General features: G+C 58.6%; 10 protein-coding genes across 10 annotated transcripts; 4 read left to right on the top strand and 6 right to left on the bottom strand.

The window, feature by feature from the left end:
- Window positions 1-321: 321 nt before the first annotated feature.
- Window positions 322-729, top strand: GGTG_04963 (hypothetical protein; the record flags this gene model as incomplete). Its single annotated transcript, XM_009222761.1, has 1 exon — window positions 322-729. One exon carries the CDS (start codon window positions 322-324, stop codon window positions 727-729), a length of 408 nt encoding a protein of 135 aa, XP_009221025.1.
- A 124-nt stretch (window positions 730-853) lies between these two features.
- On the bottom strand, window positions 854-5,016 carry GGTG_04962 (hypothetical protein). Its single transcript, XM_009222760.1, has 5 exons — window positions 3,968-5,016; window positions 3,240-3,720; window positions 2,657-3,091; window positions 2,544-2,582; window positions 854-2,469 (listed from the first exon to the last, which is right to left on the bottom strand). The coding sequence occupies exons 2-5, from the start codon at window positions 3,355-3,357 to the stop codon at window positions 1,715-1,717; spliced, it is 1,347 nt and encodes a 448-aa protein (XP_009221024.1). The 5' UTR covers window positions 3,358-3,720; window positions 3,968-5,016; the 3' UTR covers window positions 854-1,714.
- GGTG_04961 (hypothetical protein) lies at window positions 4,602-5,436 on the top strand (the record flags this gene model as incomplete). The annotated part of the gene is made up of 2 exons (XM_009222759.1): window positions 4,602-4,624; window positions 4,882-5,436. 2 exons carry the CDS (start codon window positions 4,602-4,604, stop codon window positions 5,114-5,116), a joined length of 258 nt encoding a protein of 85 aa, XP_009221023.1. The 3' UTR covers window positions 5,117-5,436.
- Window positions 5,437-6,145: 709 nt separating this feature from the next.
- GGTG_04960 (hypothetical protein) lies at window positions 6,146-11,753 on the bottom strand. The gene is made up of 11 exons (XM_009222758.1): window positions 11,730-11,753; window positions 11,029-11,377; window positions 10,631-10,782; window positions 10,554-10,574; window positions 10,052-10,160; window positions 8,497-8,870; window positions 8,131-8,233; window positions 7,785-7,874; window positions 6,783-7,153; window positions 6,593-6,701; window positions 6,146-6,433 (listed from the first exon to the last, which is right to left on the bottom strand). Exons 3-11 carry the CDS (start codon window positions 10,726-10,728, stop codon window positions 6,245-6,247), a joined length of 1,464 nt encoding a protein of 487 aa, XP_009221022.1. The 5' UTR covers window positions 10,729-10,782; window positions 11,029-11,377; window positions 11,730-11,753; the 3' UTR covers window positions 6,146-6,244.
- A 1,801-nt stretch (window positions 11,754-13,554) lies between these two features.
- Window positions 13,555-14,571, bottom strand: GGTG_04959 (hypothetical protein; the record flags this gene model as incomplete). The annotated part of the gene is made up of 4 exons (XM_009222757.1): window positions 13,555-13,679; window positions 13,858-13,961; window positions 14,166-14,325; window positions 14,460-14,571. 4 exons carry the CDS (start codon window positions 14,569-14,571, stop codon window positions 13,555-13,557), a joined length of 501 nt encoding a protein of 166 aa, XP_009221021.1.
- A 324-nt stretch (window positions 14,572-14,895) lies between these two features.
- GGTG_04958 (hypothetical protein) lies at window positions 14,896-16,089 on the bottom strand (the record flags this gene model as incomplete). The annotated part of the gene is made up of 3 exons (XM_009222756.1): window positions 14,896-15,476; window positions 15,778-15,855; window positions 16,053-16,089. The coding sequence occupies 3 exons, from the start codon at window positions 16,087-16,089 to the stop codon at window positions 14,896-14,898; spliced, it is 696 nt and encodes a 231-aa protein (XP_009221020.1).
- A 1,318-nt stretch (window positions 16,090-17,407) lies between these two features.
- On the bottom strand, window positions 17,408-19,778 carry GGTG_04957 (hypothetical protein; the record flags this gene model as incomplete). Its single annotated transcript, XM_009222755.1, has 4 exons — window positions 17,408-18,536; window positions 18,630-19,356; window positions 19,430-19,565; window positions 19,638-19,778. The coding sequence occupies 4 exons, from the start codon at window positions 19,776-19,778 to the stop codon at window positions 17,408-17,410; spliced, it is 2,133 nt and encodes a 710-aa protein (XP_009221019.1).
- A 1,425-nt stretch (window positions 19,779-21,203) lies between these two features.
- Window positions 21,204-23,472, bottom strand: GGTG_04956 (hypothetical protein; the record flags this gene model as incomplete). Its single annotated transcript, XM_009222754.1, has 4 exons — window positions 21,204-21,684; window positions 21,832-22,353; window positions 22,777-23,042; window positions 23,365-23,472. 4 exons carry the CDS (start codon window positions 23,470-23,472, stop codon window positions 21,204-21,206), a joined length of 1,377 nt encoding a protein of 458 aa, XP_009221018.1.
- Window positions 23,473-23,927: 455 nt separating this feature from the next.
- On the top strand, window positions 23,928-25,201 carry GGTG_04955 (hypothetical protein; the record flags this gene model as incomplete). Its single annotated transcript, XM_009222753.1, has 4 exons — window positions 23,928-24,059; window positions 24,188-24,348; window positions 24,403-24,693; window positions 24,907-25,201. 4 exons carry the CDS (start codon window positions 23,928-23,930, stop codon window positions 25,199-25,201), a joined length of 879 nt encoding a protein of 292 aa, XP_009221017.1.
- Window positions 25,202-25,358: 157 nt separating this feature from the next.
- Window positions 25,359-27,233, top strand: GGTG_04954 (hypothetical protein; the record flags this gene model as incomplete). Its single annotated transcript, XM_009222752.1, has 5 exons — window positions 25,359-25,582; window positions 25,635-25,717; window positions 25,773-25,847; window positions 26,149-26,235; window positions 26,431-27,233. The coding sequence occupies 5 exons, from the start codon at window positions 25,359-25,361 to the stop codon at window positions 27,231-27,233; spliced, it is 1,272 nt and encodes a 423-aa protein (XP_009221016.1).
- Between the last annotated feature and the right edge of the window lie 495 nt (window positions 27,234-27,728).

Below are 27,728 nucleotides of genomic sequence, written 5' to 3'. Positions count from 1 at the left end.
CACCACCACCACACACACACACACACACACACACACACACACACACACACACACACACACACACACACACACACACATACATCCACCACCCCCTAGAGATCCCGTCGGGGATGGCTGCGTCTAGTGCGACCCGGCAGGCGTGTCATGGTGCGCGGCGGGGTGGCGTTTCCCTTTCCCTTTCTTTTGTCTGACGAAACGGGACGGTGGTTGCACGGCAGACACGGGTGAGAGGATGAGAATGGGGGAGGGGAAGGACGGATGGAGTCTTGGGGGATCCGATCTGCTCCGTGCTTTCTTCTCATTCTTATCTACGGGGTAGACATGCCAGAAACCGAAGAGGAGCACCACGGGAATAACGAGGTGAGGATGGATGGTGCATTACCCGATTCTGGTGTTGTCGACCGTCCATATGAGAATCGGACAAGTCACGCAGCCCTGACAACCAAGGAACCAAAGGAACCTCACCCCGACAGCCACATGAGCAACATTAAAGCAATAGAAACAGGTAGGCATCTGCGCCGCATTATCACCGACGGGCAACAAGCACTAGAGCGCGGAAACAGGTCTAACCGTGCCATGTCCGGGGGAGGCATGGGCCCGCAAAGCGTCGCGGGGATATCCTGGGGGCGGCCATGGCCCTCGCGCAGTGCGCCGTTCGCAGGGATGGAGATGGAGGAGAGGATGATTACATTACACAAGAAGCCGGGCCCCTTCCGCGTGCGACCGTGACACTGACAAGTTATTGCGGGATACGCAAGACGCGAGTGGTACCACAGTCAATTTGCCTGTGTCACCGGCAGGCTTCGGGCGATTTTGATGATGAGGCATTTCACAATCAGACCACGACAGAGAACGGGAGAATTCGAGTTGGATTAAAGACTATCGTATACAGTAGATTATCATGTAGGAAGATATCATAAGCAATAATGGGCAAGCAGCCAAGCACGCCCGCGAGGACAACATCAAGTCATGGCCTCGTGGGGATCTGAACTGAACAGAGAATAATGAATTTGGTAAAGGAAAGGTACGAGAGAGGACGATAGGGTGCGAAAGGGAAAAACAGGCAACCGATTTTTGACCATTTATGCCAACATGGCAAGTCCGAGATCTGTCCAAGACAACAGAAACAGTTTCGCGGCAAATGGTATCCAGAAGAGTGCATTCAGGAAAGGAAGCCAGTGAGTAAACCCCCAAGGCAGGAAGAATTTACAGGCGCCACCATCCCAAATCACTTCCTCCAAAGGGGGTGGGCGTCAATAAAATGCAAGGAGAGAAAACTAGCGATAAGCAAAGAAATACCAAAAAAGCACAATGGCGTGGGAAAGATGCGGTACGCGATGGTGTTGCTAAATGGATACGGGTGCGCAATCTGGGATTGGATGTGGCCATCGGGGAGGTGGTAAAAAGAGGTGAGGAGAAATAGAAAGAAAAAAAGAAAGAGAAAAAAGAAGAAAACAGCAAGGCCTTGGGCCATGGCAACAGCGTATGCTGATACTGTTGCGCCACCCGAACCTCGTCGCACTGACACTGACTACCGTTTCGAGTTTTCTTTCCTTGAGAGCTCCTGGTGGTGCGAGACGTGCACTCTTTATCCCGCAAAAGACAGAGGCGGAGGCTCGGTGTTCCGGTGTTCCGTCTTCACAAGAGGGAAGCTCACTCTTCCCTCTGCGTGGGGCGAACCATCAATTTCCCCTTTGCTCAAAGTCGCAAGGGTTTACAGCAGCGGCGACTTCTCGCTGTTCGACTCATCGGGGCGGCGGAGGCCGTGGCGGGCTCGCAGGGTCTCGATGAGAGGGCCGAAGCGGTAGAAACCCTCGTTGCTCCACTCGTTGGTGCAGGGGCTCTGGCGGATGGGGAGAAACCAGTCGATAGGGCTTTCGCCCATAACGGACCGGAAGTTGGCAGCATAGCCACGGTCCCACGGATTTTCGCCAGGGCGGGTCGTCACAATGGCGAAGTAGGTCTTGGCCACCGGGGACGTAGCCGCCGCCGTTGAGCCGTTGCCGGACAGTTCAGCGGCGCGGCCAAGCCTCTCGTCCTCGTCCTCGGCAGCGTGGCGCTGGTCCCGCTCCTCTTCCGTCTCATCGTCGGAGCCCACGTCGCGGGCGGCCCAGGTAGGCCTGAAAGCGCTCGGGGGAAGCGGGTACCTGACAATCGGGGCAAACGTGGAGCAGCGGAAGGTGGCCTCGTCAGCGGCCACACGAATGGCAAGGCGGTATACCTTCTTGGAATAGTCGATGTGGTCGACGTTTGTGGTGTTGAGCAGGATGAAGCGCATTGCCGTGATGGACATCATGGAGCTGAAAAGCCCAAAGAAGCCGGCCAGGCCGATGACGGCACAAACCTGGGCATCCACACCCTGGCTACCAAAAGCGCGCATCTGACCCGCGACAGTCACGGCAGAGCTGGCCAGACACACAATGCAGTAGATGGCCGCGTAAATAACGAACTGGCAGAAGAACTTGAAGCCTGCAAGACAGAAACGGTGTCAGTATCGGGGCTTTGTGGGTGTCAGGTTCTCGAAGAAAGCGACAGTAACTTACTCGTCTCCGCCACCATACCGCCAACCCAGGGGCAGAAGTCTATATACCACGGTCAGCATTAATCAACACGGCGGTGGGCTGTGCGGCAAGCACGGTCGGCGAAGGTCACGTACGATCCATCTTGCGGACACACCTGCCGATCTCGCCACTGTGGTGAACGCGGTCGTGCTTCCAGGTGCGGCACTGCGAGCACCATCTCGGGTGTCCATAGCCGTCGCAGGTAAAGGCGTTCATGGTGTAGAAAGCCTCAAGGCCGGGGCAGTCGTGGCGCAGACCCGGGACCTCGTTGAGCTGAACCTCCGGGTCGCCAACGTCATTGGGCTGCCTGTGCTCGGTGCCGATGGCAGTGATGTCATAGGGGATGTCGTCGTCCTCATCCGTGCCCGTTTGCCGACGTGCAGGAGCGGGAAGAGGGACCAGGCCGGGGTTCGTCTGGATGACCATGTACAAGCGCGTGTACGAGAGCCCCATCAGCAGAAGGGATGTGGCCAGGACCGCTGTCACAGCATGCGCCGCGGAGCTCCATCCTTGCGAAGTGAAATAGCCGTCTGTGATGATGTCGTGTATTTTGTCAGTGGCAGGCAGGGATGGTAACCGAGATGGGCCAAAGTGCGGCTCGATACAGTGACGAGAGCATGGGTGTTCGAACGGTGGGTAGAGGTGGGGTAAGAGGATATAGAGCTTGACTTGACTTACACGACACCTTGGACACCACGACGTAGGCCGAGTAGGCAACGCAGCCGACTAGGATTAGCGGGATGACGCCCGTGACGACCCTGGTGACCTTTTGGGTGCTTGCGGCAGGCCCGAACATGGTGGCGGGTATGTGGCCGTTGTTGTCGGGAGGCGGGATGGTGCAGAGGAGGAAAGGAGAAAAGGATGCCGAGGATGGATGGGAAGGGTATTTGAGCACCTGCGTGGGTGGCAGGGCAGGTTGAGGCAGCTCGGGTGGAGGGCGGAATCGGCCAATGCAGGAAACCCCTGTAACGGCGGGATGCAAGGAGCCCTGCTGACAAGTCGAGACCGGTGAGTAGGCACTAACAGGTCGTGGCAGCGGGCGACCGGCGGGAGCGGGAAGACAGGCGCAGTCCGTGCGGGTGGTTCCAGAAGCAGAAGCAGAAGCAGAAGCAGCAACAGCAGTAGCTTGGCCCGAAGAGGCAGCTTGGCTCTCAGTTCCCTGTTGCAAACGACAGCGTGCAGCCACAGCCACCGCCAACTCGTATCAGCGGGATTCGATGGATGATGGTAGGTGCCCAACCGTGGAGCCCCTAGCGTGTGTTGCGGAGCGAGGCCGGCCAAGTCGACTTGGCTCGTGGAGGAAGGGCCGAGCCGATGGGAGGGATGGGGATGGAGGACGGGCGATGGGGACGCTTTTCTGGGATGAGGCCGGGCCTTGACTGGACAGGGGAGGGGGATATACACACGAGATGATGGGCAGTTTTGTTGGACAGATAGATGCAGACAGCCAACCTAGGCAGCTATACGGGTGTTGCTATACTGGTGGACCAAAAGTCGGGCCAATACTAGGACGAGGACCAGGCCAGGAGAGAGGGAGAGAGTCGGTCGTGGCAGGTCGGTTGGTTGGTGCTCGCCGACACGGCGCAGGCGAGGGCACGCAGGAGTCCCAATGCGGTGTGGTGGGTGTGGTCTTCGTAATCGACTCGCCCTCCTTTTGTCGCTCCGGGCAGGCCGGCGAGGAAGGCTGCAATTCAGCGCAGCGCGCAGTGCGTGCAGTTTGGCGGGCCTTGGAAGACGCGAAATAGCCGACTAGATTGGCCACGAGAGCGAGCAGGCTGCAGGGCGCTGAGGGCGTCCAGACGGCGTGATCAATCTCGATAGGCTGCTCTGCGACCCAAGACGGAGTCAAGAGGCCCAACTGTGGGAGGCCCAACAGCGGAAGGCCCAGTCGGGATGCTGGGCAGACGGGCCAAACGCGTCTCGCTGCCAGACGTGGAAGGCGCAGCCCGGCACCGAGTGGACACAGGCCCAGATGTGGGGGATTTTCCAGCAGGGGTGTGGGGGACCTGGTGGGCGGCACGGACAGCCCGCGGTGCAGATATGGAAGGGGCGGACAGCGGTTGGTGCGTGTGGTGTGCGCTGGGGCTGGGCCCGGGGCTGGTGATACTTCAGGTACGAATTGATTCGCGGGAGACAAGTTCAAACGAGGTTTTTTTCAGAAGAGCCCATGTGGCAAAGCGCCCCGTCTCATGTTCCCTCGCGAGCTAGCACGATGGGGGAGGAGGCGAGCGCAAATAAGGGTCGGCGGATATAGACGGGAGGATGGAAGCAGGTCATCAGGAGGGAAGAGCAGATGGGGTGGGAGCTGACGTCTTTATAGGGGATTGAGAATCAAGACATACGGTACCCTCGACTCCCCCATCTCTTCCCTCCAGCTCGGGTTGTGTCTCTACTCGACTCACTCTCTCTCGCACTCCTCGGTCGCTCAAGGCTGTACCAACCTGCGGCATTCGGCAGGCAACAAAAATAGCACAAGGGAAGAGGAGGAGGAGGAGGAGGAGGAGAGAAGGGAGGCAGCGGGCAGGACGGCCACCCACACTCGGAGCCGGGGCTAGCTCTCCGATGCTGCGTCGTCGCGCCTCGCTTGCCCGAATTCCCCGGCCAGGACAATGGTCCTGCGATTCAGAGTGCGAGCGAGGGGGTGAGCAACATGAACGTGCGAGGCGGGTGCAACTAACGACAGCGTGCTGCCCTGGCCACCTGGTAGGTACCGAGCTACGCTACCACACACCACACCTTGCGCTACACATATTGAGCATGGCGGAGCTAGGTTGGGGGTGTACAGAGAAATGGGGTTTTCTTTTTCTTTTTCTTTTTCTTTTTTCTTCCCCCTCTTCTTTCCTAGACGGTTGTTGGTATGTCATGAAAGTACAAAGGTCTGGAGTGTGTGTAAAAGTGTGGTGTGTGTGGATCTCATCTCCAGTGGAGCAGCATCCACGGTGCGAGGTACCTCAGGAGGAAGGAACGGGACGGAGCATTGATACGACCTTGTCCAAAGTAGCATGCAGCTCACGCACCATCTTGGCGTTCAGAAAAATAAGGATACAAGAGCTACCTCGCCGATACTTGCCAGTCAGTCCTTTTTTGCCTAGGCGCACTCCCTGCCGTCGGCCGCCGGGCAAGATTTGGGGTGGTGGTGGTGTTGGGATTATGACAGAATTGTGGCACAGCGAAATGCAGGTTGTGCAGTACCATATCACGCGTCACGCATTACGCCTTTTGGAAATTCGGTGCGGCTGCGCTTCCCCTTGTCCCCCTTCTTCCTCCTTCTCTCTCGCTCCTTCTCGACCTCTCACTCCCCTCTTTCTCTATCTCTCTCCCTCCCTTCCCCTCTCTCTACCACCCTCATCTCTCTGGCTGGCGTTGGCGGCGCCGGCGGTTGCAGGGGCTCCGCCCTGGCGGCGGCTGCGGCTGCCGCGGTCCTGCCTGACGCTTGGCTGGGCTGGGAATGGGCTGGCCGGGAGCGGGCGACGGGGCCCAGGCCAATATTTTGTGCATGTTTTGTTCACTTGCCGTGTGCTATTGATCGGGCCAGGCAGGCTAGCTGCCCTGCTGCCCTACTCTACGCCCTGCGGCCGCGATTGCCCGCCGCCGCCGTCCAGGTACCAAGTGATTTAGGCTTTCGGGTGGTCCCGGGCGGGCAAAATAGAAGGGTGGAAGGATTTTGCTGGAAGCGATTAAACTCAATCTCTGACCGGCTGCGCACCCTGCCCGGCCAGAGGCGCAGCCTGGAGACCCGTGCTGATGGACTCCATCTCGGCCCAGCCGGCGGGCCCCATCAGCGACCGAGATGGAGTGCGGAGAAGGCGAACCTGGCGGCGGCTGACGCTATCGGCCGACAGAAAGAGGGAAATCGAAGCCGGCCGACCTGTCTGCCGAGCCGCTAGCTAGCCCGCCATGGGGATATGATGGCCAACCACGCAGCCACAGCCGAGCGCAAGACTCCGACACCGCAAGAACCAAGGACCCCAGCTCCGTTCGCTAATTCCTGGCACAACCCCAGGACTTGCCGCGTGGCTGATCCGACTGACCGCCTCCCGCCTCGGACGGTCTGGGACTGCTGCGACACTGCCGCGCTCTTGCCTGCCATGCCCTGCTAGCCTAACTGCCAACCCGACTGCTTGCTGCCTGCCTGCCTGCCTGCCTGCCGAGTTATGTCGCTGCTTGTATTGGGCACCCAGGCGCACATGTGCTCTCATATCGACAATGTATCCATCTCACGAAACCTGTATACGGCCGACGAGCAGCAGCGCACGAGGCAGGTGGGGATGGCAGGCCTCGGGAAGCAAGGCCCGACGTTGAGGACCGTACCGTGCTGGCGTGACATCCTTGCACCACGCGGCAAGCGGGGTGGCCAGAAGCGAGAGAGAAAAGAGGCCGAGAAAAAAAAAAGCGGAGGGCTTGCCTATTTCGGGGCCCCGGTAAGAAACATCGCGCATGCACGGCGGGCAGCTCGAGAAGAAACAACAAACCGGTGGGTCGACCAAGAAAGTGACGAAAACGAGCAGGAATCCTTCCAGCGTCAAGATGGGGACACGGCTGAGAGGGGGATCATCGGCACAGGGCGCACGCGCAAGGGGCGATATGGAACCCTAGGCGGCACAGCAGCATCGGTGGCATGGGCCGATGTGATGCGTAAAAAGTACCGATGCCCACGCAAGGTGCTCGTCATGATAATGGTATTGATAGCAGTAATGCAAGGGAAACATGAAATTGATGAGAAGGATGAGCCCTAGCATAATCTTGTTGAGCTCCGGTCCGCTCGCGCTTTCGCAGCCGGAGGTGTGGACGGTTGGATGGGAGAAGCACTGGAAAGGGGAAGTGCTGCTGCTCGCTCTCCTCGCACACACCTCCTGGCTCCTAGGCCGTCTTGTTGGCAGCGCGCACCATGCATGCCTTTTTCTCCCATCACACATTGCCAGCCCAGGCTGGCCAACCGGAAGGAAGATGCGAGCGGCACACAGCAGCGGTGTACAGCTGCGTCGCGGGAGCAGGACCAGCTCTGCTGCCGCATCATGGAGCTTTTGTCCCGTTCTGGGGAGGGGGGTGATGGGGACGAGACAGAACGGCGAACTGGAGGTGGCCCTTCGGGACACGCCAAGGGGGGCGCTAGAGCAGAGCAGAAAAAGCACCGCTCTTGTCGCCCCTAGCGCCAGTACGACGTAACCTATCGTGCCTAACCGAAGCAACGGCCCCCATGTCGTGGTGCGTGATGCAGCTTACAGCACCCTCGCCCTTCCCCTTGGAGGACACTAGACAGTTGGCGCTTCCTGTCCCTCGGTTATGAAAATCCTGGGCAATAAAGACCGTCGCCTATATGGAGACAGGACAGCCCGGCAGATGCAGAAACGGGCGGTGACCGAGAACAGGTTTTTTCTTCTTCTTTCTCGCTATCTCCTCTGTTTCCCGCTTCTTCCTTCCAGGTGCCGGGAATTTGGTGGTCTGCTGGTCAGTCAGCCAGTGGCCAATGACGCGTGAGTAAACGAAACAGGAGCGAGAAAAAGCGGGACGCACCCACCACTGACTTGATCCCGTCCCAACGAAGCGGGCCATGTGGGCGGCATCACACGGCGCCCTTGAGAAAGGGGAATAGCGTGGGATCTAGGAGGGCGCGCCATGGAGCCGGGGCCCGGACGCGACTCCGAATGCGTGTTGGTGCAAGACGTGATGGGCTGTGATTTCCCGTGTGCAGGTTTTTCTCTTTTTTTTTCTCCCCGTCTCTCCCTGGGGCTGAACACAACACAGTGAACGGGAGGGGTGATGGCAATAAACCCTCATCAAAACCAAGACACAAACGGACGCAACCACCAACACAAGACCCGTGCATGGCTGGTACAAATAACACGACCATATACGTGCAAACTTAGAGGTCACAAATCCCCGCGTGCCTTTCCGCGCACTCATCCGTGTCCCATCCATCCCTCTTCACACCCACCTTCTCCCTGGTGGCGCAGGTAGATGCCCGGTCCTCGTCGTATCACCGCCAGTCCAGAGTGCAGCCCAGGCGGTCCCGGGTCTGGTCGACGGGAAATCGATGACGCTGGGCGGACCGAGAGAAGGGGACGTACATGCGTGCGTGGGAACCCCCACCCACCACGCAGGTTGGGTTCCTCGGTGCAGCAGAGCAGGCAGCCCGCCCGGGGCCTGGGCCAGGTCTTTTTGGCCCTGATTTGCCCTGACTGCGTTGCGTTGCGTGCTGCGTGCTGCGTGCTTTTGCTGACGTCCTCCCTCCCCACGCCTCGCGCTGTCAGGAACACCCCTCTCCCTTGCCCTGGCCGGGCCCCTGTCTCGATGTGTGGGACAATCGGACTGTGGCAAGCAGGAAAAACACCGACCTTGGGATGGGGTTGGCCCTTGGATCAGACGCCGTGCAACGACACACGGCGGACCGACGAGCGGCCCCACATCAGCTCACCCGCCGCTCTCCCTTCAAGCACGCGCGCCATCCGTCATCCCATAGAGCCAACCCTAGGACAAGGTGGGTGGGTGGATGCGTGGCTGAGAATGGATGGGTTGGTCGACAGGGGGTGGAAGACTTATTCGGCCGTGGCGGTCGGACGAGACCAAAAGCTATCTGCAATTTGCGAGCCGCGACCGCTACGGAACCAAGAAAGAAAAATGTGCAATCCCTGGATGAATAACAGACAGTGGCGGTAAGCGATGCACCCGTCAGCCGTAGCCTACTCGGGGCTTCCTATCTCAGCTAAGGCACGCGCAGGCGAGCGTGCCGTGTGCTGTGTGCCGTGTGCAGCGCGCCGTGTGTGCTAACATGGATTTCTCCTTGAGCTTTCCGGAGGTGTGCTTCGTATCCAGCGTGCCAGCTTGCCTGAATGATGAGTGAGATGCTTGCCAGCTTTGGATCAGAGGTTTACTTTTTTTTTTATCCGACCCGCCCAGCCGCGGGCCCTCCCCCATAACGAGCTCGCATATCGACGGCGGCTTTCCTTTCCTGGAGCGACTTCGGCCCCAACCCCAACAGATGCATCCTGGGATATTCATCACGTCCCCATCACGGCTCCAGTGCCCGTCGGTTGATGCCCCACTTGCAGGGTGGGGACCGCTCGTGGCTTGCCGTGTTCCCCGGGAATGCAGCAAAGGACAAAAACAAAACAGAAAATTAATTCGCCAAAGTCGACCGCTTCACTCTGGGCATTCCGATCATCGCGGACACCGGCCCCTCAGAATGGCCCCTTGTCCCTTGTGCCTGCAGACCGTCAGCCTCGGTCGCACAGTTGTGGGTCCTGATCAAGGTTGCATCACAGGCCTCGGGGAAACTGGCGAGGCACAGCCGGTTCGTGCCTCAGGCCTTGTACTTCTGTGCCAGGCTCCAGACGACGGTTGGTGCCTCAGGTTGAACACCGAGGCCACGCTTGGGAACACGGCCTCAGGACAACATTGTGATGCTTTCGGGGTTGGCCTCAGGCAAAAACGACACGTCTTGCTTTGAGGCTCTTTCCCAGCCCGGCTTTGCGGCTCTGCCATACACGCACACGCGATGCTGGGGTTGGGGGCGGTTTCACTCCCGCCTGACCAGTTAGATCTGCACAATCCGGGACGGCCACCCGGTTACCCAGCCTTTGCTTGGTATCGGCCGCCGCTCTGTTATCCAAGTGTCGACATCGGTCACATCTTGAGCAGCCGTGCTAGGCTGCCCTGGCCCGGTCGGTCATGCCCATGTCGCCAGGCTTCCCTTGAGGATGAAGGGTGACCTTGCGGGTACCCTCTTGGCCGCCGAGAAGTCACTTGGACCGAAGTGCTGGTCCTAAAATGAGAGGCCGGAAGCCTCAGCCACTTAATTCGATGTTGCTCGAACTTTGAAACAGCAGCTTGGGTACTGGGTGTCTTGAACGGAGCATCGCCTCGATATATCTGGTGCGCGCCTCATGCCCTGCGGCTCGGCTGCATCGCTCCTCGGTGCTCTGCGCCAGGGAGGTGTCGTGGCGGTATGCCTACAATGACACATCTGCGTTGAAAGCTTTGCACGGTTCTTACCTGGGAAAGCTGACCTGATGCCTGACAACAAAGGCGTTGCTCGTCTACATGCTCGGCTCTCAAAGAGACAGTCATACCGACCGGCCTTACTCCTGGCGGCGAGGGGTTTACTTGCCTGGATGACCTCTCGAAGAGGCAGCCATGTCAGCCGATCTGATCCTGGCGGCGAGGGCATCGCCCGTCTGGATGCTAAATCACCGAGGGCACTGTCATGACAGCCGATCTGACCCTGGCGGCGAGTGTGTCAATAATTCGGCTGGATGTTAAATCCTCGAGACGACAGCCAAGCCAGTCAGCCCGAGGCTGGTGTGCGGCGTCAAGGGTGGCTCGCAAAGAACCACGCTAGACGCCCGGAATGGGGCCAGGTGTTCGTCAAGGAATCTTCAGCTTGCTTCAGCTTTGCCCATTTCTTCCCCGGTCTGACACCCTCCATAGCCGTCTGCCCGTGATGAGCTGGGCTCGCACCGGGTCTTACAAAAGTCCCAATGCACAAGTCCACATATACACCACGTCCACAGTCTGCTCTAGGTGCCACTAAACTGCTCACATGCTCAGGTTGTCTAGCGTCCCCGCCTGTCTGGGAGAGCAAGGCCTTGGTGGCTGACGAAGGGTGTGGTCCCGGGCCGCCCGAGTTCTATCTAGGTCGCTGGTTATCACCTTTGGCCCCCGGAGCAGAGCCGCATCACTTTAACGTGTCCGCCGGCTACATATGCCTACTGGCCTGCCCCCTATGCTCCCCTGTGCCGCCCTTCTTTTGAAGAGTCCAGGAACTCATGCCTCGACGGTGGCCACGAATGGCGGTCTCACCTGTGGTTGTCGACCCGCTGCGGGCAAGTCAGCAAACATCCACAAACTGCCCCAGAAACAGATACCTGACACCTGGATCGGATCCATCCAGGCATCTGGCTGTTCCAAGGCTGGCCGCCGAAGTATGAACACAGTTCACTAGACACAAGCACCAGGCCAAACACAGACGCGAAAAACAAAAGAAGCCACAAGGCCAACCGAACTGGAACCAGTTTAAACGACGTTATAGCAATGCCCAACACAAAGACGAGCAACAAACCAAGCCACAAGGCCAACTGCACTATCACAGATCAAAACAGCTCCTTATTCGGCCAGGACACAATCAAACCTGGAGACGGCTCATCCACTCAGATCATTGGCAAACCTTACACTTTCAGGGACCATCAACAGTAATAACTCGACACTCATGCCGGTCTGTTTGCCGGTTTGGACCGATAAGTCATGACGACCTCGTCGCAACAAGGGTCAACCGAGAAGGACCGAAATGCTGTGTCATATCCGGTGGAATATTGCTCCGAATACCTACTTGGTCACCGGTGGCTGGCTTAGGCTGAAAAGAGCTTATGCCTTGCTGCACTTCACGTTTTCGGTCAACCACGGTCTCTCAAAAGAGCCGCAAGAAAGCCGTGGTGGGTGCGCCGAGTGAATCGGGGCGAGTTGAGACCACAGAGATTACGACCTAACTTACCTACCAAACATGCCTTTCTTGGCACAAGTTCTAGGTTCCCGGATCGTGGCGCCTCTTATTCGCCATGACGCGAGACTGAAGATATGCGACTCTATCGAGTCACCGGGCTGCGGCCTGTGGGCATTTGGCCTAGCCATGCCACGGCCACGCATGAACTTGAGGCTCTGCCCTCCGTTCCGTGAGTCAATCAACCTCGGAGATGCACCAACCCCAGGTCTCGGTGATCCTGAGGGACGACACACAGGCACGACACCCAGACGCAACAGGCGCGGGGATTCACGGGGGTTCCTACCGGACCCAAGAATGCGCATGACGACCGACGCGAGCGAGCGAGCACGCGGCCACTGCCTTGCGCGCGGCCATTTCTCTGACTGGCAGGCCTGGAGGCAAGCAAGGGGACAGCCCCCGCTTTTGCGGTCATTATCGCAATCGTTATGCGGGGAGCTCGCTGTGTGGGGCAGCGCTCGCGTCAATTGGGATGGCACGCGCTCGCGGAGCAATCGATCGATTGGGCATGATCGAATGGGCCCAACAACCGCACATGGTTGGACCGACCAACAACGCGCCCAAACGCGAGTGAACCCATGGTCCCTGCCAACGGTCCCTGCCACCACGAGCCTGCGGACACCAACTCACCAGGCAGCAGGAGCTCGCAGCCTGGGGCCTGGCCCAATGCGACGACGGTCCACTAAGTTACCAACCCAGCCACAGGATATCAGCCTTGGGCATCGCTGGGCAAAGCCGACCGCCCGGATTTGGAGGTCATTCGCAACAAAAAGGAGAAAGTATTGTCGATCAGGGAAAAAGAGAAATAAGGGAGGGCGGGCCAGGGGGCCACGATAAGGCGCGCTAGCTCGGTCAGTTAACAGCGGCCTAGCGGTCCCGTGGTCTTCTACGTCTACCGAGGGTGCTCGCGGGCCACTCAGCTTGTTGCTTCGCAATTGCCCTCCAGCTCCGTTCGTCAGAAAGAGATTGAGTGCGCCACGAATAACGAATAACACTCTGCCGCCCAGGCCAATTGCCCAATGCCTACGGGAACAAGCCTGTCCGCAGACCTGCGGATGGTTCAATTGGATGACGACGGGAATAAGGGCCCCCCAGGCTAAATTCCAAGGAAATACGCGTTACAACCTGGGCCAACGCCGCGCACCGCCACACAATGCGGCTCTTTCTTCGAGCTTGGGCTTGTTTGCGCTGCTCAGGACCCCGCGAATCCATTGATTCCTTTCGAATTGCCCACCCCTCCTCCTCCTCCTCCAACAACAACAACTCGGTCGCGAAAGCAGATCATGATTACTCCCAGCATGGAAAAAACCATGAACCACACCGACCGCGAACAGCCCGATCAAGCAGAGGGACTGAGCCAGCACAATGTGACCAGGTCTCGCTGCGACGGCGGGCCGCCCCAGAGGTCGCTCCGCGCCGTCAATCTCTACTTACACCCGCTGCTACCTGAAACCTGACCTGGGAACCCTCCCAGCCTTGCTTCTAGTCCAATCCTACTCCCTACCCCCCTAACTCCCACCTAGGCATCTGACGGTGCTCCTCGTTTCTTTGGTGCTGACGCAGGGCCACTCCTACTTGACCGACGGGCCAATACCTCGTGTTGCACGCCCCCTGGCAAACATGGGCTGCCGTCGAAGTCAAGCTTGCAGTGGCGCCTACGTATTTCTTGCAGCCCACAACAATCACAGGACCCCTCTCGGCACGGGAAGGCCTCCTCATCTTTAATTCACCGAGCTCGATCCCTGCCTTGGAGAATCCCCCATGCGATTAAGATCCACATGGCGGGTGCGTCTCGGATCATACCTCCCTCCCGGTGTCCCCGCCACACCCCCCTGCCGTCGAGCCGGTTGGCTTTGAGCTTTGAACAATGCTGTCCTGCGCCTCCGTCTACATCTTCGAACATGCCTCTTTGGGAATTAGAGTCATACCTCTGGTCTGCCGCCTATTGCTACCTTTGGTGGCGTGCAAGGTGTTTGTTCTCCTCGCAGCAGCGTTTCGACCTGGGCGGGATGGTCGTCCGCGCACAATGCCATCCGGGTTCCTCCGCCGCGCGCGGCGCACACCCCTCCCGCACCCCATTACCAACCACACCCTCCTCACTGATTACTTACATCACACATGGAACAGGCTGCCTTTGTTTCCCGCACACGTGAATACCGAGACCCAAGGCAAACATCTGTGTCGGGAGCCCAGGCCCGCTGTTTCGTTGTTCTGTTTGTGAGATACGGGTGGGCGTCTCCATCCTCGGGCCGTTATGGCTGGCATAAGGCCCTACATGCGCGGTCAGTGTCACCGGTCATGAGCCATCGCTGCCTTGACGCCTCACCGGCAACGCCGCCCCTGGTGGGGGGGCTCATGGGGCCGTGTGACTCTGGCCTTCGCTGCCAGCGGCCTTCCTCACCAACTTGTGGTGTTAATCAGGTTGGTGAAGCGTTGCGTTTCGGCGCTTCGCTTGCTTGCGCCAGCCAAGTGGGCTGGTCTCGTCGGGGCTTGGACGGACGCCTGGAGGCGGACCATTTTGCCAGCTACCTTCTTCTTTTTCCTCTTCACAAACTCACAGGTCGGATTATGCCGTGCGGTTCTGTATTTAACAACCTGAGTTCTCTCCTCAGGCTCCCTCGAATTTCATCCGCATCACGTTATAAAGCGCATCATCCACCACTATCGGTTTTGGTGCCTCGCTGAGAGATACAGACATTCATCAGTCTCTACCATAGCATCTTGTGACATTACTTGCTCATAAACAAGCTAGTGGCTTACACCTCCCTACTAAACATTCCTCCTCCCCCGACCCTCAACATGCCTCCGGCCCGCCCCACCATCGTCACCATCTGGTTTTGCTCAAACTGTAACAACGACAACCAGTACTGGCTGACTGAGACAACCCCGATCTGCCACGACTGCCACCACCACCGCTGCCGCTACTGCAAGGTCACCACGGCACAGCTCCCGCCAAACCGATAAACATCGAGAATCTCTATCGGGAGCAGCGGCCGGACAATTGTCTCTACACATGGCTCGACTTCCTGTCGTGGCATGCGTGGGAGATGCCGATGGAGGTTGACAGGTAAAGCGTCCTGCCTTTGTGCCAACAATCCACCAGCCACTCGACGTCACCCTCTCTCCCTCTCCACCATGGAACATGGCCAGCTGGTCTTCACGCCCGCCAGCCGAGACCAAGCCGACCAAGACAAGCCCGGGCACTGACGGCCGCACATCGGACCACGTCGGACTGCCACACTCTCTTGCCGTGGCACCCGGAAGCGGTGCAGGACGCAACCCACATAATGTATACCGGGCAGCCACATGGCTGTTTTGCGACACCAGGGACCACGCAGCAGCGTGGAACACCAAGCCGAGCACGAGCAGCGGGCGCACGGCACAGCGCACCGTCCACGTGCTTGCCACTCGGGAACCAGACTCTCACGGGAGATGTACAACACATATTACCATTCGACTCCTGCGACGCTATAGACTTGTCCTATTTTCTTCTTCTTTGCTGTCTTGCTTTCGTTTCCTTCTTTTCTGGTCGTCAACTAGATGCTCGCATGGCGATCAGCTTTGTGGGTCGCGCATTGTGCGCAGTTGGGATCGCTCCCTTGCGGGAAATCCCGCCTGCGCCTTTCATGGTGGATAGATTGTTTGCCTTTTTTCCTCCTCTTTTTTTTCTCTGGTCTTCGGCATGGGAAAAGTTGACTCCTTTTCCCCTCCATGTACTCATACCCCTTCTCCTATCACGCATAATTTTCCTTTCCAACTTCCCATCATCGTACCCCGCGTTTCGCACCTCTCCATAGCTTCCTGTACTCAGTAGTAGTAGCATCGAATCAGAGCGTTTGATTTTCTGGCCTTTGCACGCATGCATAGTTGTGTTGATGCCTGGTGATCGGTTGCTCTCCCCGGGTTCCCAACTGCATGTGCCTTATTTGGGCCCAAGGTCCTTTTTTCCTGGCGCATCGGCGGTTCGATCAGGATCGTGGGCTGCGGATAGGCTATACCTGCCAATTTGTCGCGGCGATGTTTAAGGCCTGTCATGGTTGCCTTGTTTATCTTGGCTTTCGTTCTTCTTTTTTTCCACATGCCTCCCCTGAAACTCACTTGCTTTTTACCCCTGAATGCGCCTAGCCGCCCCTTTCCCAGGGGGTTTTTTTTTTTTTCATTTCAATTTTTTTTTTTCCATCTCACGCGATCTTCGAGGGTCGCCGGTTTGTTGTTGCCGATGCGCCTCCCCACGGCGTCCAATCCGATGGAGGCCTTTTCGCCTGACAGAACTGCAGGCGGCTGCAGACGGGGCAGGTCACACACGCGCAACGTAGCGACACTCATCAAAACGCACTTTGCTAGTCCACCACACACACGCACAAACACAACACCCATAGAGACACACGCACCGGCAGTCCATTCATCCATCCGCCCGCTACTAGCACACACACCAGCACACACACGTTCAGCCAAGCCTTCCGGCGTCCGGGAAAAAGGCAAGCCAGCAGGGACAGGGTTCGGTCGCTGCCTGCCTGCCTGCCTGCCTCGAAGGAAAAACAAAACCCGCTGGCGGGCGGCCCTTGTGTGTGTGGGCTGTGCAACTACACACCCTTGCTCCCCAGCTCTCTGACCGAGCTTCTGGAACCGTGAAAAAAACACACGAAGCTAGCCTGCGTCCAAACCCGGAATTGGGCGATTGCCCAAAAGGGGAAGAGGAAAAACAAGAAAGCGCTCGCCGGCCCTTCATTGGCTTTCCTGGGAAATCCCATCAGGCGGTTTTCCCTTTCTGGTTTTTATTTTATTTTTATTTTTTGCTTCGTCCAAGCTCGAAACCAATCAATCAATTGGCAATCCTCCTCGGGGCCTTTTTCTTCTTCCGAATTCTCCTTCTTGCCACCGTTCCGCCCTCCAAGGCGCTCCCCTCCCCGTTCTAGCCATTTTGGGCATGGCCGCATGTCCGCCTCGAGGGCCTCTGCAGTGACGTGTTGCTGTCAGTGTGTTCCTGCATTGCACCGCATGCCCATGCTAATTGCTAATTTAGATTTGGCTGTCTGATTTATTTCTGCCTCTCGTGTGGGAGAATTCTCAAGCTTCAGCTGCGGCGTTCTACAACAGAAAACAAAAACAAACGAGACTGTGCATGTCAAACAAGCATGCTAGAGAGCGAGTGACTAACGGCTCATGGTCCTAGAAACGTGTTACAAGCGGCAAGCAGCAGTTGGACAAAGAGGGCAAGGGAAGTGGTAACCAGAACAAGTCGGGTGGTTGCGACATGAAGAAGAAGGTAAGTGTACGTGACTAAAAAAACCAATAGAAAAAAGCAAAAAAAAAAAAAAAAAAAAAAAAGCGACATGGACATATCACCGCCGTCCTAGTCCCCAAGAGGAGAATGAGCGTGAACCCCCTGTGGATCCGGTGACGAGCCTGGCGAGTCGGACTCTGCGACACCGAAAGTGTCCCAGCCCGAGGTAGAAGGCAGCGGCGACAAGCAGAGGCGGGCCGACGGGTTCATCCGCTGCCGCGGGCCGACCGCCTGCTGCGGCTCATAGGTTCCCTCCACTGTGCTGCCGGAGGCGGTATGGGCAGGTCTTGGGCAAGTGAGTCCCAGGCCGACCACCCCTTCCGCCGTCTCGTCCATGCTTGTGGCAGTAGCCTTGCCTAGTTTTGCCGGTGTCAGGGGCGTTGACACCGCGTCGACTGATTTCTGATCCTGTTCTTGCTGCGGCTCCTTCGGCTCTTCCGAGGGCGAGGGCAGGGCGCGCTGCTTGGCGGCCGCCTTGGCGGCTCGCCTGGTCGCCGTTCGCGCATTTATGCGTACACTGAAGTAGTCTGGAGTCAAGGGGCGCGTCAGAGTCACGGAAGACTCGCTAGGTACCGCGGCCGCACTGGGGTGGTGGCCAAGAAGACCGCCGTCGCCGCTTGGTGCCAGTGTGCCCTCCTTCTCATCCACCAGGCCGGCCGGTTTATCATCAGAAATGCGCGCCAGCGCCACGCTTAGCGGCTCGATGGGTTCTGAAGAGGTCGGCCCTTCCTTTGGGCTGGCGGCCTTCTCCGCCGGGCAGTCCGCTATACTTGGCTGACGAGCAAAGCTGGCAGTGCCATCATTGGTATCTGATCCAAAGTTTTTGCTGGTGCTACAGTTCCTGGTGAAGGTCGACATCGGCTTCTGAACTTTGCTGCGGAATCCGGAGCTGCGTGAATGCCGTGGCTGTCCGGGCGTCGGCTGGGCGACTGACGTCGGTCGGAGCGTGGATGTTGGTCGGAACGTGGCGTGCGTCTGCGCCGACACCGGCCGCGGTGGCTTGCCCTGGACGCGGTGCCAAGCATCAGGTATAACCCGTATAATCAGAAGACGAGTGGCTGGCAGGCAGGTGCAGATGATGCCAATGCTGATCTCCACTAGCGACCATGCGGTGCTGTTGTAGTTTTCCCGTGTGGCGTTGAGCGACGCGGCGTATGTCGCTATCCCCTGTAGCCGAAGGAAGCTGGCCAAAGTAGCACTACGGTGAGCGGGCATTTCCGCATGTCAGTAAGCTGGCACATGGTGGCGGAAAGATAGCTAAGCGTGCAGTCTGCGCCGAGGTTGTACTCACATAGCACCGATGCCCAGCATCAAGCCCACCTGCAACTTCTTCCGACCAGGCAGATGCATGCCCGACAGCTGCGACATGGGCATATACAGAATCCAAAGATCGAACGTGATGCCCAAGGCGCCGTGGGTGCAGATGACGGCGTTGACGTTGACACATGTTCCCTCAGCCTGGCCTTGCCATTTCGTCCAGGTGAACGAGATGGGTGTGCACTGGAAGATGAAGGTGATGATGAATGAGCTTATGTAAAGCGTGTTGGCAATGGCGGTTCCCCAGAGGGCGTGACGCAGCTTCAGGTGACCTCGTAGGCAGAAACGCTCGCTTTGCCCGGTAGCGAAAAGACGGATGAAGAGATAGAGGAACGAGGCCTTGATACACCAGATGGTGGCGAGGTATATCGGCTCCATGACATAGAGCCAATACGAAAAGTCGTTAACTTGTTGTGGAGTCAGAGTCCACTGATCTCTCCCAAGCCCAGCATCGATGAGCTTGAAGGCAACGATGTAGTAGCATGGTAGAGAAAGCAGGTAGGCCATTATGGTCAGGCCGTCGTCGGGGCTTAAGTAAGCCAAAGGGGGCGATCGGCTGTCGGCGAGGGTGACCTTGGAGAGTATGCGCAGGAGGACAAAGCCGCCAGAGACGAGAAAGCCAACCCAGCAGATAAGACGGGTCAGGGTGCCGGGATTTCTGGCAGCGATTCCACAGAGTGTGTCCATCACATTTCGTGTTTCTGCCAGTTGATGGGTCAATACTTCCCCTACAAGACTCGGACCAGGGCCGGAGAAGAAAAACTGGGCACTGACGGAATTGCTCGATAACAGGGCAGGTGTCGCCTGCGCAGCTAAGTATAAACGACTTTTGTGTCGCGTTCAGGCAGATGCAGCCCTCGGCCCAAGATTGACAGTTAGAGTTTTCCTTTGCGGTAGCGTAGCAGGAGACCTGTTGAGTTTTGGTTAGGCACTACAGAGGTAGGTAGGTGAGGGTCTATATATTTCGGCCTGTGAGACTTACAGCACAAGCTGGCAGCTCGTCGAGAAAGCGGTCCGATGCTACGACATCACGTTGCTGGATGCCCTCCGCCACGACGTGTTGTGTGAGCAACGTGATGGACAGGCACAGGGCAGCCCAGAGTATGATTGTGAACCTCGTCATGATGAGCTCATGCAGGCGTCTTGGTTGCGCGCTGTTGATGGGATGACGGAGTAGGAGTTACCTCCAACATGGGGAAAGCGGATGAAAAGGGTGGAGGGATGGACAAATCCAGGAGCGGCGAGGTCGGATTTATGCACCAACTCCCCTTTCCCCACACATCTGCCTATCCGCCCTCTCCTTTGGCGCCACCCAGCCCGATGCTGTGCAAGTCTAGACGGGAAATTCGTAGACGCGATCGGTCGCGGGACCGAGCCGGAGTTCCATGGGGCTCTAGGCCCGGGTAGATAACTACCTAGGTGGTCGGCGATGCTTGTCCGGTGCTGGAGTGCTGAGCGTGGCTTGAGCGTGGCGCAACTCTCCCGACGCCTGACGGACATGCTCGAGCCGGCGAGGAGCGAAGGCGATTTGGGCGCAGCCAAGAAGGGTTGCGATTGGGCGACACCAGCGAATGGCGTGAATCTCGAGCCTTGTAGTGAGGGGGGAGAGACAGTCTTGCGCCACGCGTGCTGGAAGCGAATGCGGCGCAATGTCAGATTTAGGCCACGTCGGAAAGGACACGCCGTCTCCGGTCGGGCGAACTGTGATGAAGGGCTCATGGCGGTATTATCAAGCTTCTGGGATCGACAAGAAAGGGTTCCTACTGCCCGGCTGTGTGGCGCATTCAAGGTTTTGGGAGAATACTATTGGGCAGCTTGCGAGTCGCGCGACGGCGCCTAGGCCGGACATTTGCTTGGAAAAGGAAGGCGCGGGGAGAAGGGAGGAGCGACTTTGCGGGTGCGCCATGTAGCGTCAAGGTGGCATTTGACATGATTCCGTGTCCGATACAAGATGATTGCTCGGAGGTAGAGATCTGGCCCCTAGATCTTCACGTTGATGCTCCAGAGCGCAACAAATATCCTATCTTCCATCTTTCTAAAACTGGAAGCTGGTGCCGGCTAGGACAGACGGGGGTTTTATAGGGGCAAAAACTCGAAATCCCATGTTAAGCTCCCGCTTAGGTTAGTCCCAAAGCTGCTGGTTGCTTATTCGAAAGCTGCATTCGGAGACGAAAGGATAAACTCTGGGCAGGCTGGTTTGGTGGCTTGGAAGCTGGCGAGAGACTCCGGGGTGGCTGTGAACTTACAGGCTACCGCAAAAAGAGACTCTCGGGGCGGCCGTAGCCTCATGAAATAGGCCATAAGAGAAGGCGGCGAGGAAAACGCCCGCATTGAAGAGGTGCCAGCGCCACAAAGCTAATGCCGTATCTCTTACGTCAAGATGGCGCTGTGGTGGTCCGCCGACTGGGTTCGGTTGCTAAAAAAAAATACAATTTTCCTTGTGTGATTCCTCGGCCGGTTCGCCAAGCCGGGATCCTGTCGTGAAAGCTGCGGCCACTCCAAGCCCGACTCCTTTTGCTCGTAGGCCGTCGATACATGGCTTTTCTGATTACTTCGATCTATCCTCGAGTCGCCCATCGCCAGGCACCTGCCGCTTCCGGGGCGGCCGTGCAGATCCGTCGTCCTGATGCTCGCTTGCTGCGCCCTCGGAGCGGCGCCTCTTCCTGTTTGCGCCAGCATCATCATCGCCAGCCGGCCGGCGGCGAGACGCCACGTCGCCGACTGTGCCCTCGGCGGCGGTTGCGACTGCTGCGTCTGCCGACGCCGGCGGCGTGGCGGGCGGGCCCGCCGCTTTGCCGGGTCTGACGTGCGTGCTAGCCGTCGAACACGACGCCGCCGCGTCCTTAGGGTACGCATGTGCGGCAGCAGCGGCGCGGGTTTCCTCACCGGTGGCGGGACCTCTTGTTGCGCGTGTGCCTAGACCTGCATCTCGGCTAGGGCTGGGGCTATCGGGCGTGCGTGTGGCCGGGTCGGAAATGGACATCACCGAGGAGCTGGGAGCTGATTTGGGATCGGGTGCCGTCGTCGTGCTGTCCGAGTGGGAAACTGCATGCGGGAGTTGGATGTCGGGTTGTGCGGCGGCCGGGGACTTGGAGGCAAATTCGCGGGGTTCGGGCCGTTTGGCGTCCTTGTGCCACCATCTGCCCCGTCCGTCCACGGTCTAGTCGTCCCAGGACTCGGGTGGCGACCTGAATATATGCTGTGGTGGCGTGGCCCGACCGGATAGCGGCTCGTCGTCGTCGAGCTCCCTGATGTTCCGAGTCCAGGCGTAGCCCTTTCGCGTCTCCTCGACACGCTCGTCCCAGTCCGGAGGCGAAGACGGGGGGTGCTGGCTAAAGCGGGTTGACTCGCTAAAGACCTCGGGTTTCGGGGCCACCTCGACGCTCTCGCGATCCTTTTCTGCGGCAAGGATGCCCTCGTAAAAGAGCTCCGCAAAACGCTCTAGAGAAGGACAACGCCCAGCCCAATCGGCCGCGCCGCGAGCACGACGGGGTAAGGCTTTGTCCTTATCCCACGCAATGTCGCTCATGGCGTACGCAGCACGCGAGAGCTCATCGACGCGTTGATTGTACTTTGCGACGAGAAGCTTTTCGAGCTCCTCACGCGTTTCGGCCTTTCGGGCGGCGGCGGCGGCGTCTTTAAAGTACGACTTTACGCTTTGTAGCGGGATGACGATGGTGCTGAATCGCTTCCAATGGCTGGTTCACATCTTTTTGGGGTGATTGAAAGTTTTGGGCGAGGTATTGATCCAAATCTTGTCCTCTTCGATGGTGTGTTCCGGCGCCCCAAAGGGCACCCTGATGTCGTCGTTCATTGCCACTGGGGCCGTTTGTCGGGATTGGGGCTTCAGGTCTGCGCGTGCTGGGTACGAGACAGGTATGCCGACTTTGAAAATGGTCGTCGTTGGTTTGTGTTGGTAGTTGGTGAGCGACCTTGAGCACGAGCTACGGCCCGGTTGTGGTGGGAAGAGAGGGACCTGCTGGCCGTCGTCCAGCCGTGCATGTGGCTTTGTGCTCGTCTAACAGGTACACACCTGCTTTAATACCCTTGCGGCCCGGCGTCACCGTCTTTTTATCGTTCGTAAAGCTGTCCTCGGACCACGGGCGGCCTGCAGTCGTTACCCAGCACGGCGTTCCGTGGTTTTGGTCGTGGAAGTCGTCGTCGTCGTGCCGGCAGCCCCCGCGCTTTCAGCCAAGGCTGCTGGAAAGTACCTAGCTCTGTGGCCCACGCAGCTTTTTGGCCCAAGCGGGCCGCACTCAGCCGCATCGATATCTGCCGGGCTGGGCGTCAAGCTTCCCTCTTGCGCATATCCTTGCTCCTCCACGGCAGGCTCGGTCGCCGGCCGTGTCTTCGCGCCAGCAGCCAGGTCATCGTAGCATTTGTTTGACTAGTCGAGCTTCAAGCTCGCTCAGCTGACGCACAGCCCAGAAAAGGCCCCTTTTACCGCCGCTGCTTGCCGACCCAGGCACCTCTCCGGCTTAGGGAAAGGGACCGCTTCGCCTGCCGGGGAGCGCCGTAACTCTCACTCACTTGGCCGTAATTCTGGCCTCTCCCCAATGCCAATGGTTACCCCGTGATTGGAAGCCTCCAGAGGTTCAACGGCTGGACACCATGCCTTTGGCATCAAGCTGGCGTGTTGATGTCCCAGCGAGACGGCACGGCTTTTGCATCGTTACACAAGTGCACTGGCTTCTTGTGTAGCCGCCTACCCGCCCTCGGACATGTGACGCGGGGGCGGCCTCTTGTGCCGATACGACAGGAGCCACGACTGTAGCCCCCGACCCCTGAGCTACCCAGGCACCCCCCTCCGTCTTCATCTTTGTGCGCAGGTCTGGAAAACGCGGAAGTAACGCAGGCTTAATGGGCTGGCCGTGCGCCCGTTTGCCGCAAGGAGTACCCAACGGATTTGTGGCAGGCACTTGTAGTCTGTAACGTGAACCTGCCGCACGATTTCTTCGGCCCCGGGCACCCGCCACCCCATCCAGCCCAGGGTCATCAAATCCCAACAGCCCAGCCAGCCGCCTAACGCGCGCTTGTTTTACCGCCGTCGGGTCCGTTTGCTTTCCACCGATATATGGCCATAATACCCAATGTGGCATCTCTACCGCCTGCTTTGCAGCTGGTTGTTAGCGGCCGGCCCAGTGCGAACAAAGGCCTAGCGGTCGTATCTGGGTTCGAACCAGTCCTGGGTCCTCGTCATTGCTGCCTATATTATTTCCGGATTTCAACCCTCGTTGCAACTCCAAGCGTTTCCTCGGCTCCCTGTTACTATATGCACGACAGCCGGCCAAGCTTTCCACTGGATCCAGAGCCACCACATCGAGGCAGCGGCTCTCGCCGCTGCCGAAACACGCAGACATTTTCCGGCGACAGCCGCCATCTGGGACAGATATACCAGACTCTGGTAGGAGTTAAGGGAGTGGTGCCGGCGTCGAGACTCGCAGCGCATGACAAAGCCTTACCGTCGCAGCGTCGCAGACCCAACTCTTGTGGGGATAAAGGCGTCGGTTGCTGTTGCACGCCGCACTACAGCCTTGGCTCGACAGCGATCCAAAACCGCCCGACCCATGCGAGAGGGACGGCACGGTGTGGCTGGCACGCCAGAGGCTGGCCGGCGGCGCGGCAGGGAACCCCGCTGTGGCGCACCGATATAATGTGGTTTCGATGTGTGCCGAGTCGGCGCGGTGCGGTCGGTGTGCGTAGCCGAGAGTGCTCTCGCTCGTTGAGGCGCCGGTTGGCCGACCTAGACACCTGGTCCTGGGCATCCTGCCCGCGCGGCACGTATGCGGTTGCGAGCCCAAGCGCAACCGGGTTGTCGAGAGAGCGGCATACAACGCGCTGGTGAAGTGCCCGTCAGCTGTCCTTTTCCACTGGGAATCCGAGCTCGAGCCTGCAGGCGGCGGCAAGGTCCGGCATGCAAAGGGAACTCCAGCATACACACGCGAGCCGGCTCCTCGGGATGTTACGGCGGGCCTGCTGGCGGCGTCGTGGGTCTGGTCGGCCCCTGAATCCCAAGGACCGAGAGCACCTCCAGCTTAGTGCGCAAGAAGCGTTCTGTCTATCCTTTGCCATCGACTTCAAGCCACGTCACGGCATTCGTCCGACTTGGTATCTACCTTTTATACCGACGAACAAAGACTATAGTGCTGTTCCCTCAGGAAACAGACCATTTCATCCCACCGGGGGCGGTTTTCCAGCTTCGATTGCATGCTTTCGAATGGTCGCTTGCCCTAACACTCCTTCCTTTCGAGCCTCGTCGTTTTGGATCCCGACCAAGCACAAAGCCCATGCTCTCGTCACTTTCATGCGCTAGCCGCACGCGCTCCAACTCTTCGTCTGGGGAGGTCGCCTCGTTGCAGCGGCCCGTCGTCGCAGCGAAAGTGCGAGCGCCGCCCGCCTAGGGGGAGCCACGGACAGCGGCTGCGTTTTGTGCTAGCAATCGTCGAAGAGGACGGGCCGGGTGGCGAAAAAGACAAGAAGAAAAAGGAAAAATGGTTGCTGCCAACCACCGCCATTCCAAATAGCGGACAGACTTGGTTCGGATAGTATGTTGGACCGCCCGCGTAGCAGGCTGGAAACGTCAAAACGGAGGCGCACTAACAAACGTGGCGAACAGGCGTGACACAGGATCTGCTGCGGCAAAGTGTATGAGTCCTGGCCGGACCTAATCGCTCCACAGTTTTGGCCTTTAGCAAGCCCACAAATGTTTGATTCGAACGCCAGAATTTTGAAGACCGAGTGCCGGCCCGGGCTGATGGCCCCGCGCGGTGATACTAGCAAGTCACGGGCGAGCTTGGGGACTGTCGCCGCCCGGGCAGTCGATGGGGATTCCCCGAGCATATCTCCTCTAGTGCCAGCGCGGAGACGAGATGACAACGTCGAAACGCCGACTTACCTCGAGCGCGTGAGACAACTGCCCGAGTCCCTGTGTATCTCTCTTTCCATCGTTGGGCTCCGTCTTCCGGTAGCCATTGTAAAGCCCCCGACGGCTGCACGAGGCTGGCAAGGGGAGAGTGGCTTTGTGCAGGACGCCGGGGTGCTGGACTAAGCCAGGCGAGGTTGGTAGGTTTGCCAAGCCGTAGTAGGACATGAGGCATGAGCTGTTGAAGTCGGCTAGCCACCGACGTCGGCGAGGAGGACGAGGCCGTCGACGATTTGGTCATGAGCACGCCAGGCTCGGCATCTCTTGGTCGTGCGTTACCATATTTCGAACTTGAGCTTGCCGCCGTGCTGTTGTCTCGCCGGGCATGCAGCGTTGTTGTAGTCTCCCGATCTACTTTCCCTGGTTGGAAATGCTGGGACGGAAGCTCATTGGGTCGAGGACAAAGCTGCAGGAGGTAGTGCCCGTGGTGCCAAACGGCAGTAAACGCAGTGCATTTGTAGCATATGCAGGCTCGAGATCTACGACTTCACAAAGCGGGGAGTGCAGGCAAGGAACAGGAATCGAGCAGGCGGAAAATGTGCCTACATATAGAAAATAAGGCCCATGGCAGAGCTCGTCGCCAACGAAGTGTGCGAGCTGCGTGCACGGCAACTGCTGCGCTTTTACGAGCACTACCGGGATGCAAACCCAAAGCCCCGTGCGTTCAATGCCATCAACAAGGCAGACTTGAACTTTGTCACTGACCTGGCTGGAAACGACATATCTTTCCAAGCGTCCGCCGATGAAGAGCAGTGGCCCCGCAAGCGGGACATAACAGCGTCTGGAGTGAAGTTCCTTACGTTCATGTCTAGTCGCCAGGGGTGGACATAGCCTAGAAACGATTGGGAAGCAGGCGTTTGTCAAGGCGATGCCGCTCTCCAGACAAACACTCGCCAGGCCACCGAGGAGCTGCCAACGGCGCAAGCAGGCGGCGCGGACCCAGACCCCGAACCAGACTCGCAGCCATCAAACGTCCCTCGTAACAGCATAACCCCGGCGCTAGAGACAGTGCAAGACGCGCCCCAGCAGATGCAGTCTGTGCCGGCCGCGGCCAGGAGCACCCTGCGGCCAGTCTCTGCTGCTGTCAAAAAGGGCCCAAACAAGACTCCTCCGCCGCAGGCGCGCTACAACACTCGATCGGCAGCACGAGCCCAGCAGCTTCCAGCTTCGCCAGCCCCAAGCGATGGGCGCGGGTGCCCACTCTCCGCAGGCACCAATGCCTCTGCGGAACTTACTGCTCAGCCCGCGATCCAGCAGCCGGCCCATGATCCGGCCGCGGCCCCGTCCACGCCAGCCGACCCGGCGCCGCAGGCGACAATAAAAGGCGCCTTTCGTCGCAGTGCCAACATGGGCCTAGCGCTACGTTTGGCGGCAGCACCAACAGTCAAAGGCTTGACCCAGGTCTTTGCGGCTACTGGGACCGAGACCGTCAGTGGCGCGTTAGCGTTGCCGAAACCGCTGACAAGAGTAGCCCCGGCAAGCACGGCGGCAGGCACATCGGCAGGCACGGCGGCGCCTCCTGGGGTGGCAGCGATGGCAGCACCTGCGGGCAGCTTTTTTTGCCTCTCCAAGGGGCCGCGGTCCTCTGTCGGCTTCCACGGCAGCATCCCGCAACGCGCGGGGCGGCTCAGTCGGCGAGGTGACACCGGGCGCTAGTAGCATTGACGCCCTCTTGCCTGCCCCCAGCCTCTCAAATCGGAAAAGAAAGAAAGAAAAATTCACCAATAAAACGGCCCGATCGCTCAACTCTCCGTCCTGTCTGGCCGTCCGACCTCATCCCTTCTTCCTCACACTCCCACTTATACTTACCCCTAAAAACAAAGCACAGCCCCAAGCCCCACGTCAGCACCCCAAGCATACAACAACATGCGTAACGTAGCCGGAAATATGGACTAAGTGGCCATGACGCGCTAGTACGGCCACGTCGAGTCCGTCACCCCGCCGCCGGTCTGCGCTATCGACCGCCGACATCCCAGCTTCCGTCGGGCCTTTAACCGCCCACAGGTGCAGGGTGTGTAACGGACAAAAGGTGCAAGATAGGATTTATTGTAGGCTTATCTAGATCTCTGAAGACAAGGGAAGACGGGCACACGGCCGTAAGCATTGTGCCCTCCTTATATACAATGATACCCCTCTCTTGCAGGTGCGGTA

The sequence above is a fragment of the Gaeumannomyces tritici genome (assembly GCF_000145635.1).
Source record: "Gaeumannomyces tritici R3-111a-1 unplaced genomic scaffold supercont2.2, whole genome shotgun sequence".
Lineage (NCBI taxonomy): Eukaryota > Fungi > Ascomycota > Sordariomycetes > Magnaporthales > Magnaporthaceae > Gaeumannomyces > Gaeumannomyces tritici.
This window is presented reverse-complemented; position numbering and strand designations above follow the sequence as displayed.

Bases quoted from the DNA above. Each gene is read 5' to 3' on its own strand.
- GGTG_04962 (XM_009222760.1), bottom strand. From the start codon at position 3,357: ATGTTCGGGCCTGCCGCAAGCACCCAAAAGGTCACCAGGGTCGTCACG. The intron at 3,092-3,239 runs GTAAGTCAAGTC...ACATCATCACAG, and splicing joins CGTGGTGTCCAAGGTGTCGT to ACGGCTATTTCACTTCGCAA. The intron at 2,583-2,656 runs GTACGTGACCTT...CGTGGTATATAG, and splicing joins GTGTGTCCGCAAGATGGATC to ACTTCTGCCCCTGGGTTGGC.
- GGTG_04960 (XM_009222758.1), bottom strand. From the start codon at position 10,728: ATGCCCTCGCCGCCAGGATCAGATCGGCTGACATGGCTGCCTCTTCGA. The intron at 10,575-10,630 runs GTATGACTGTCT...CTTTGTTGTCAG, and splicing joins GCCAGGAGTAAGGCCGGTCG to GCATCAGGTCAGCTTTCCCA. The intron at 7,154-7,784 runs GTAAGCTGCATC...TGTGCCGCCTAG, and splicing joins AGGGGAAGGGCGAGGGTGCT to GGTTCCATATCGCCCCTTGC.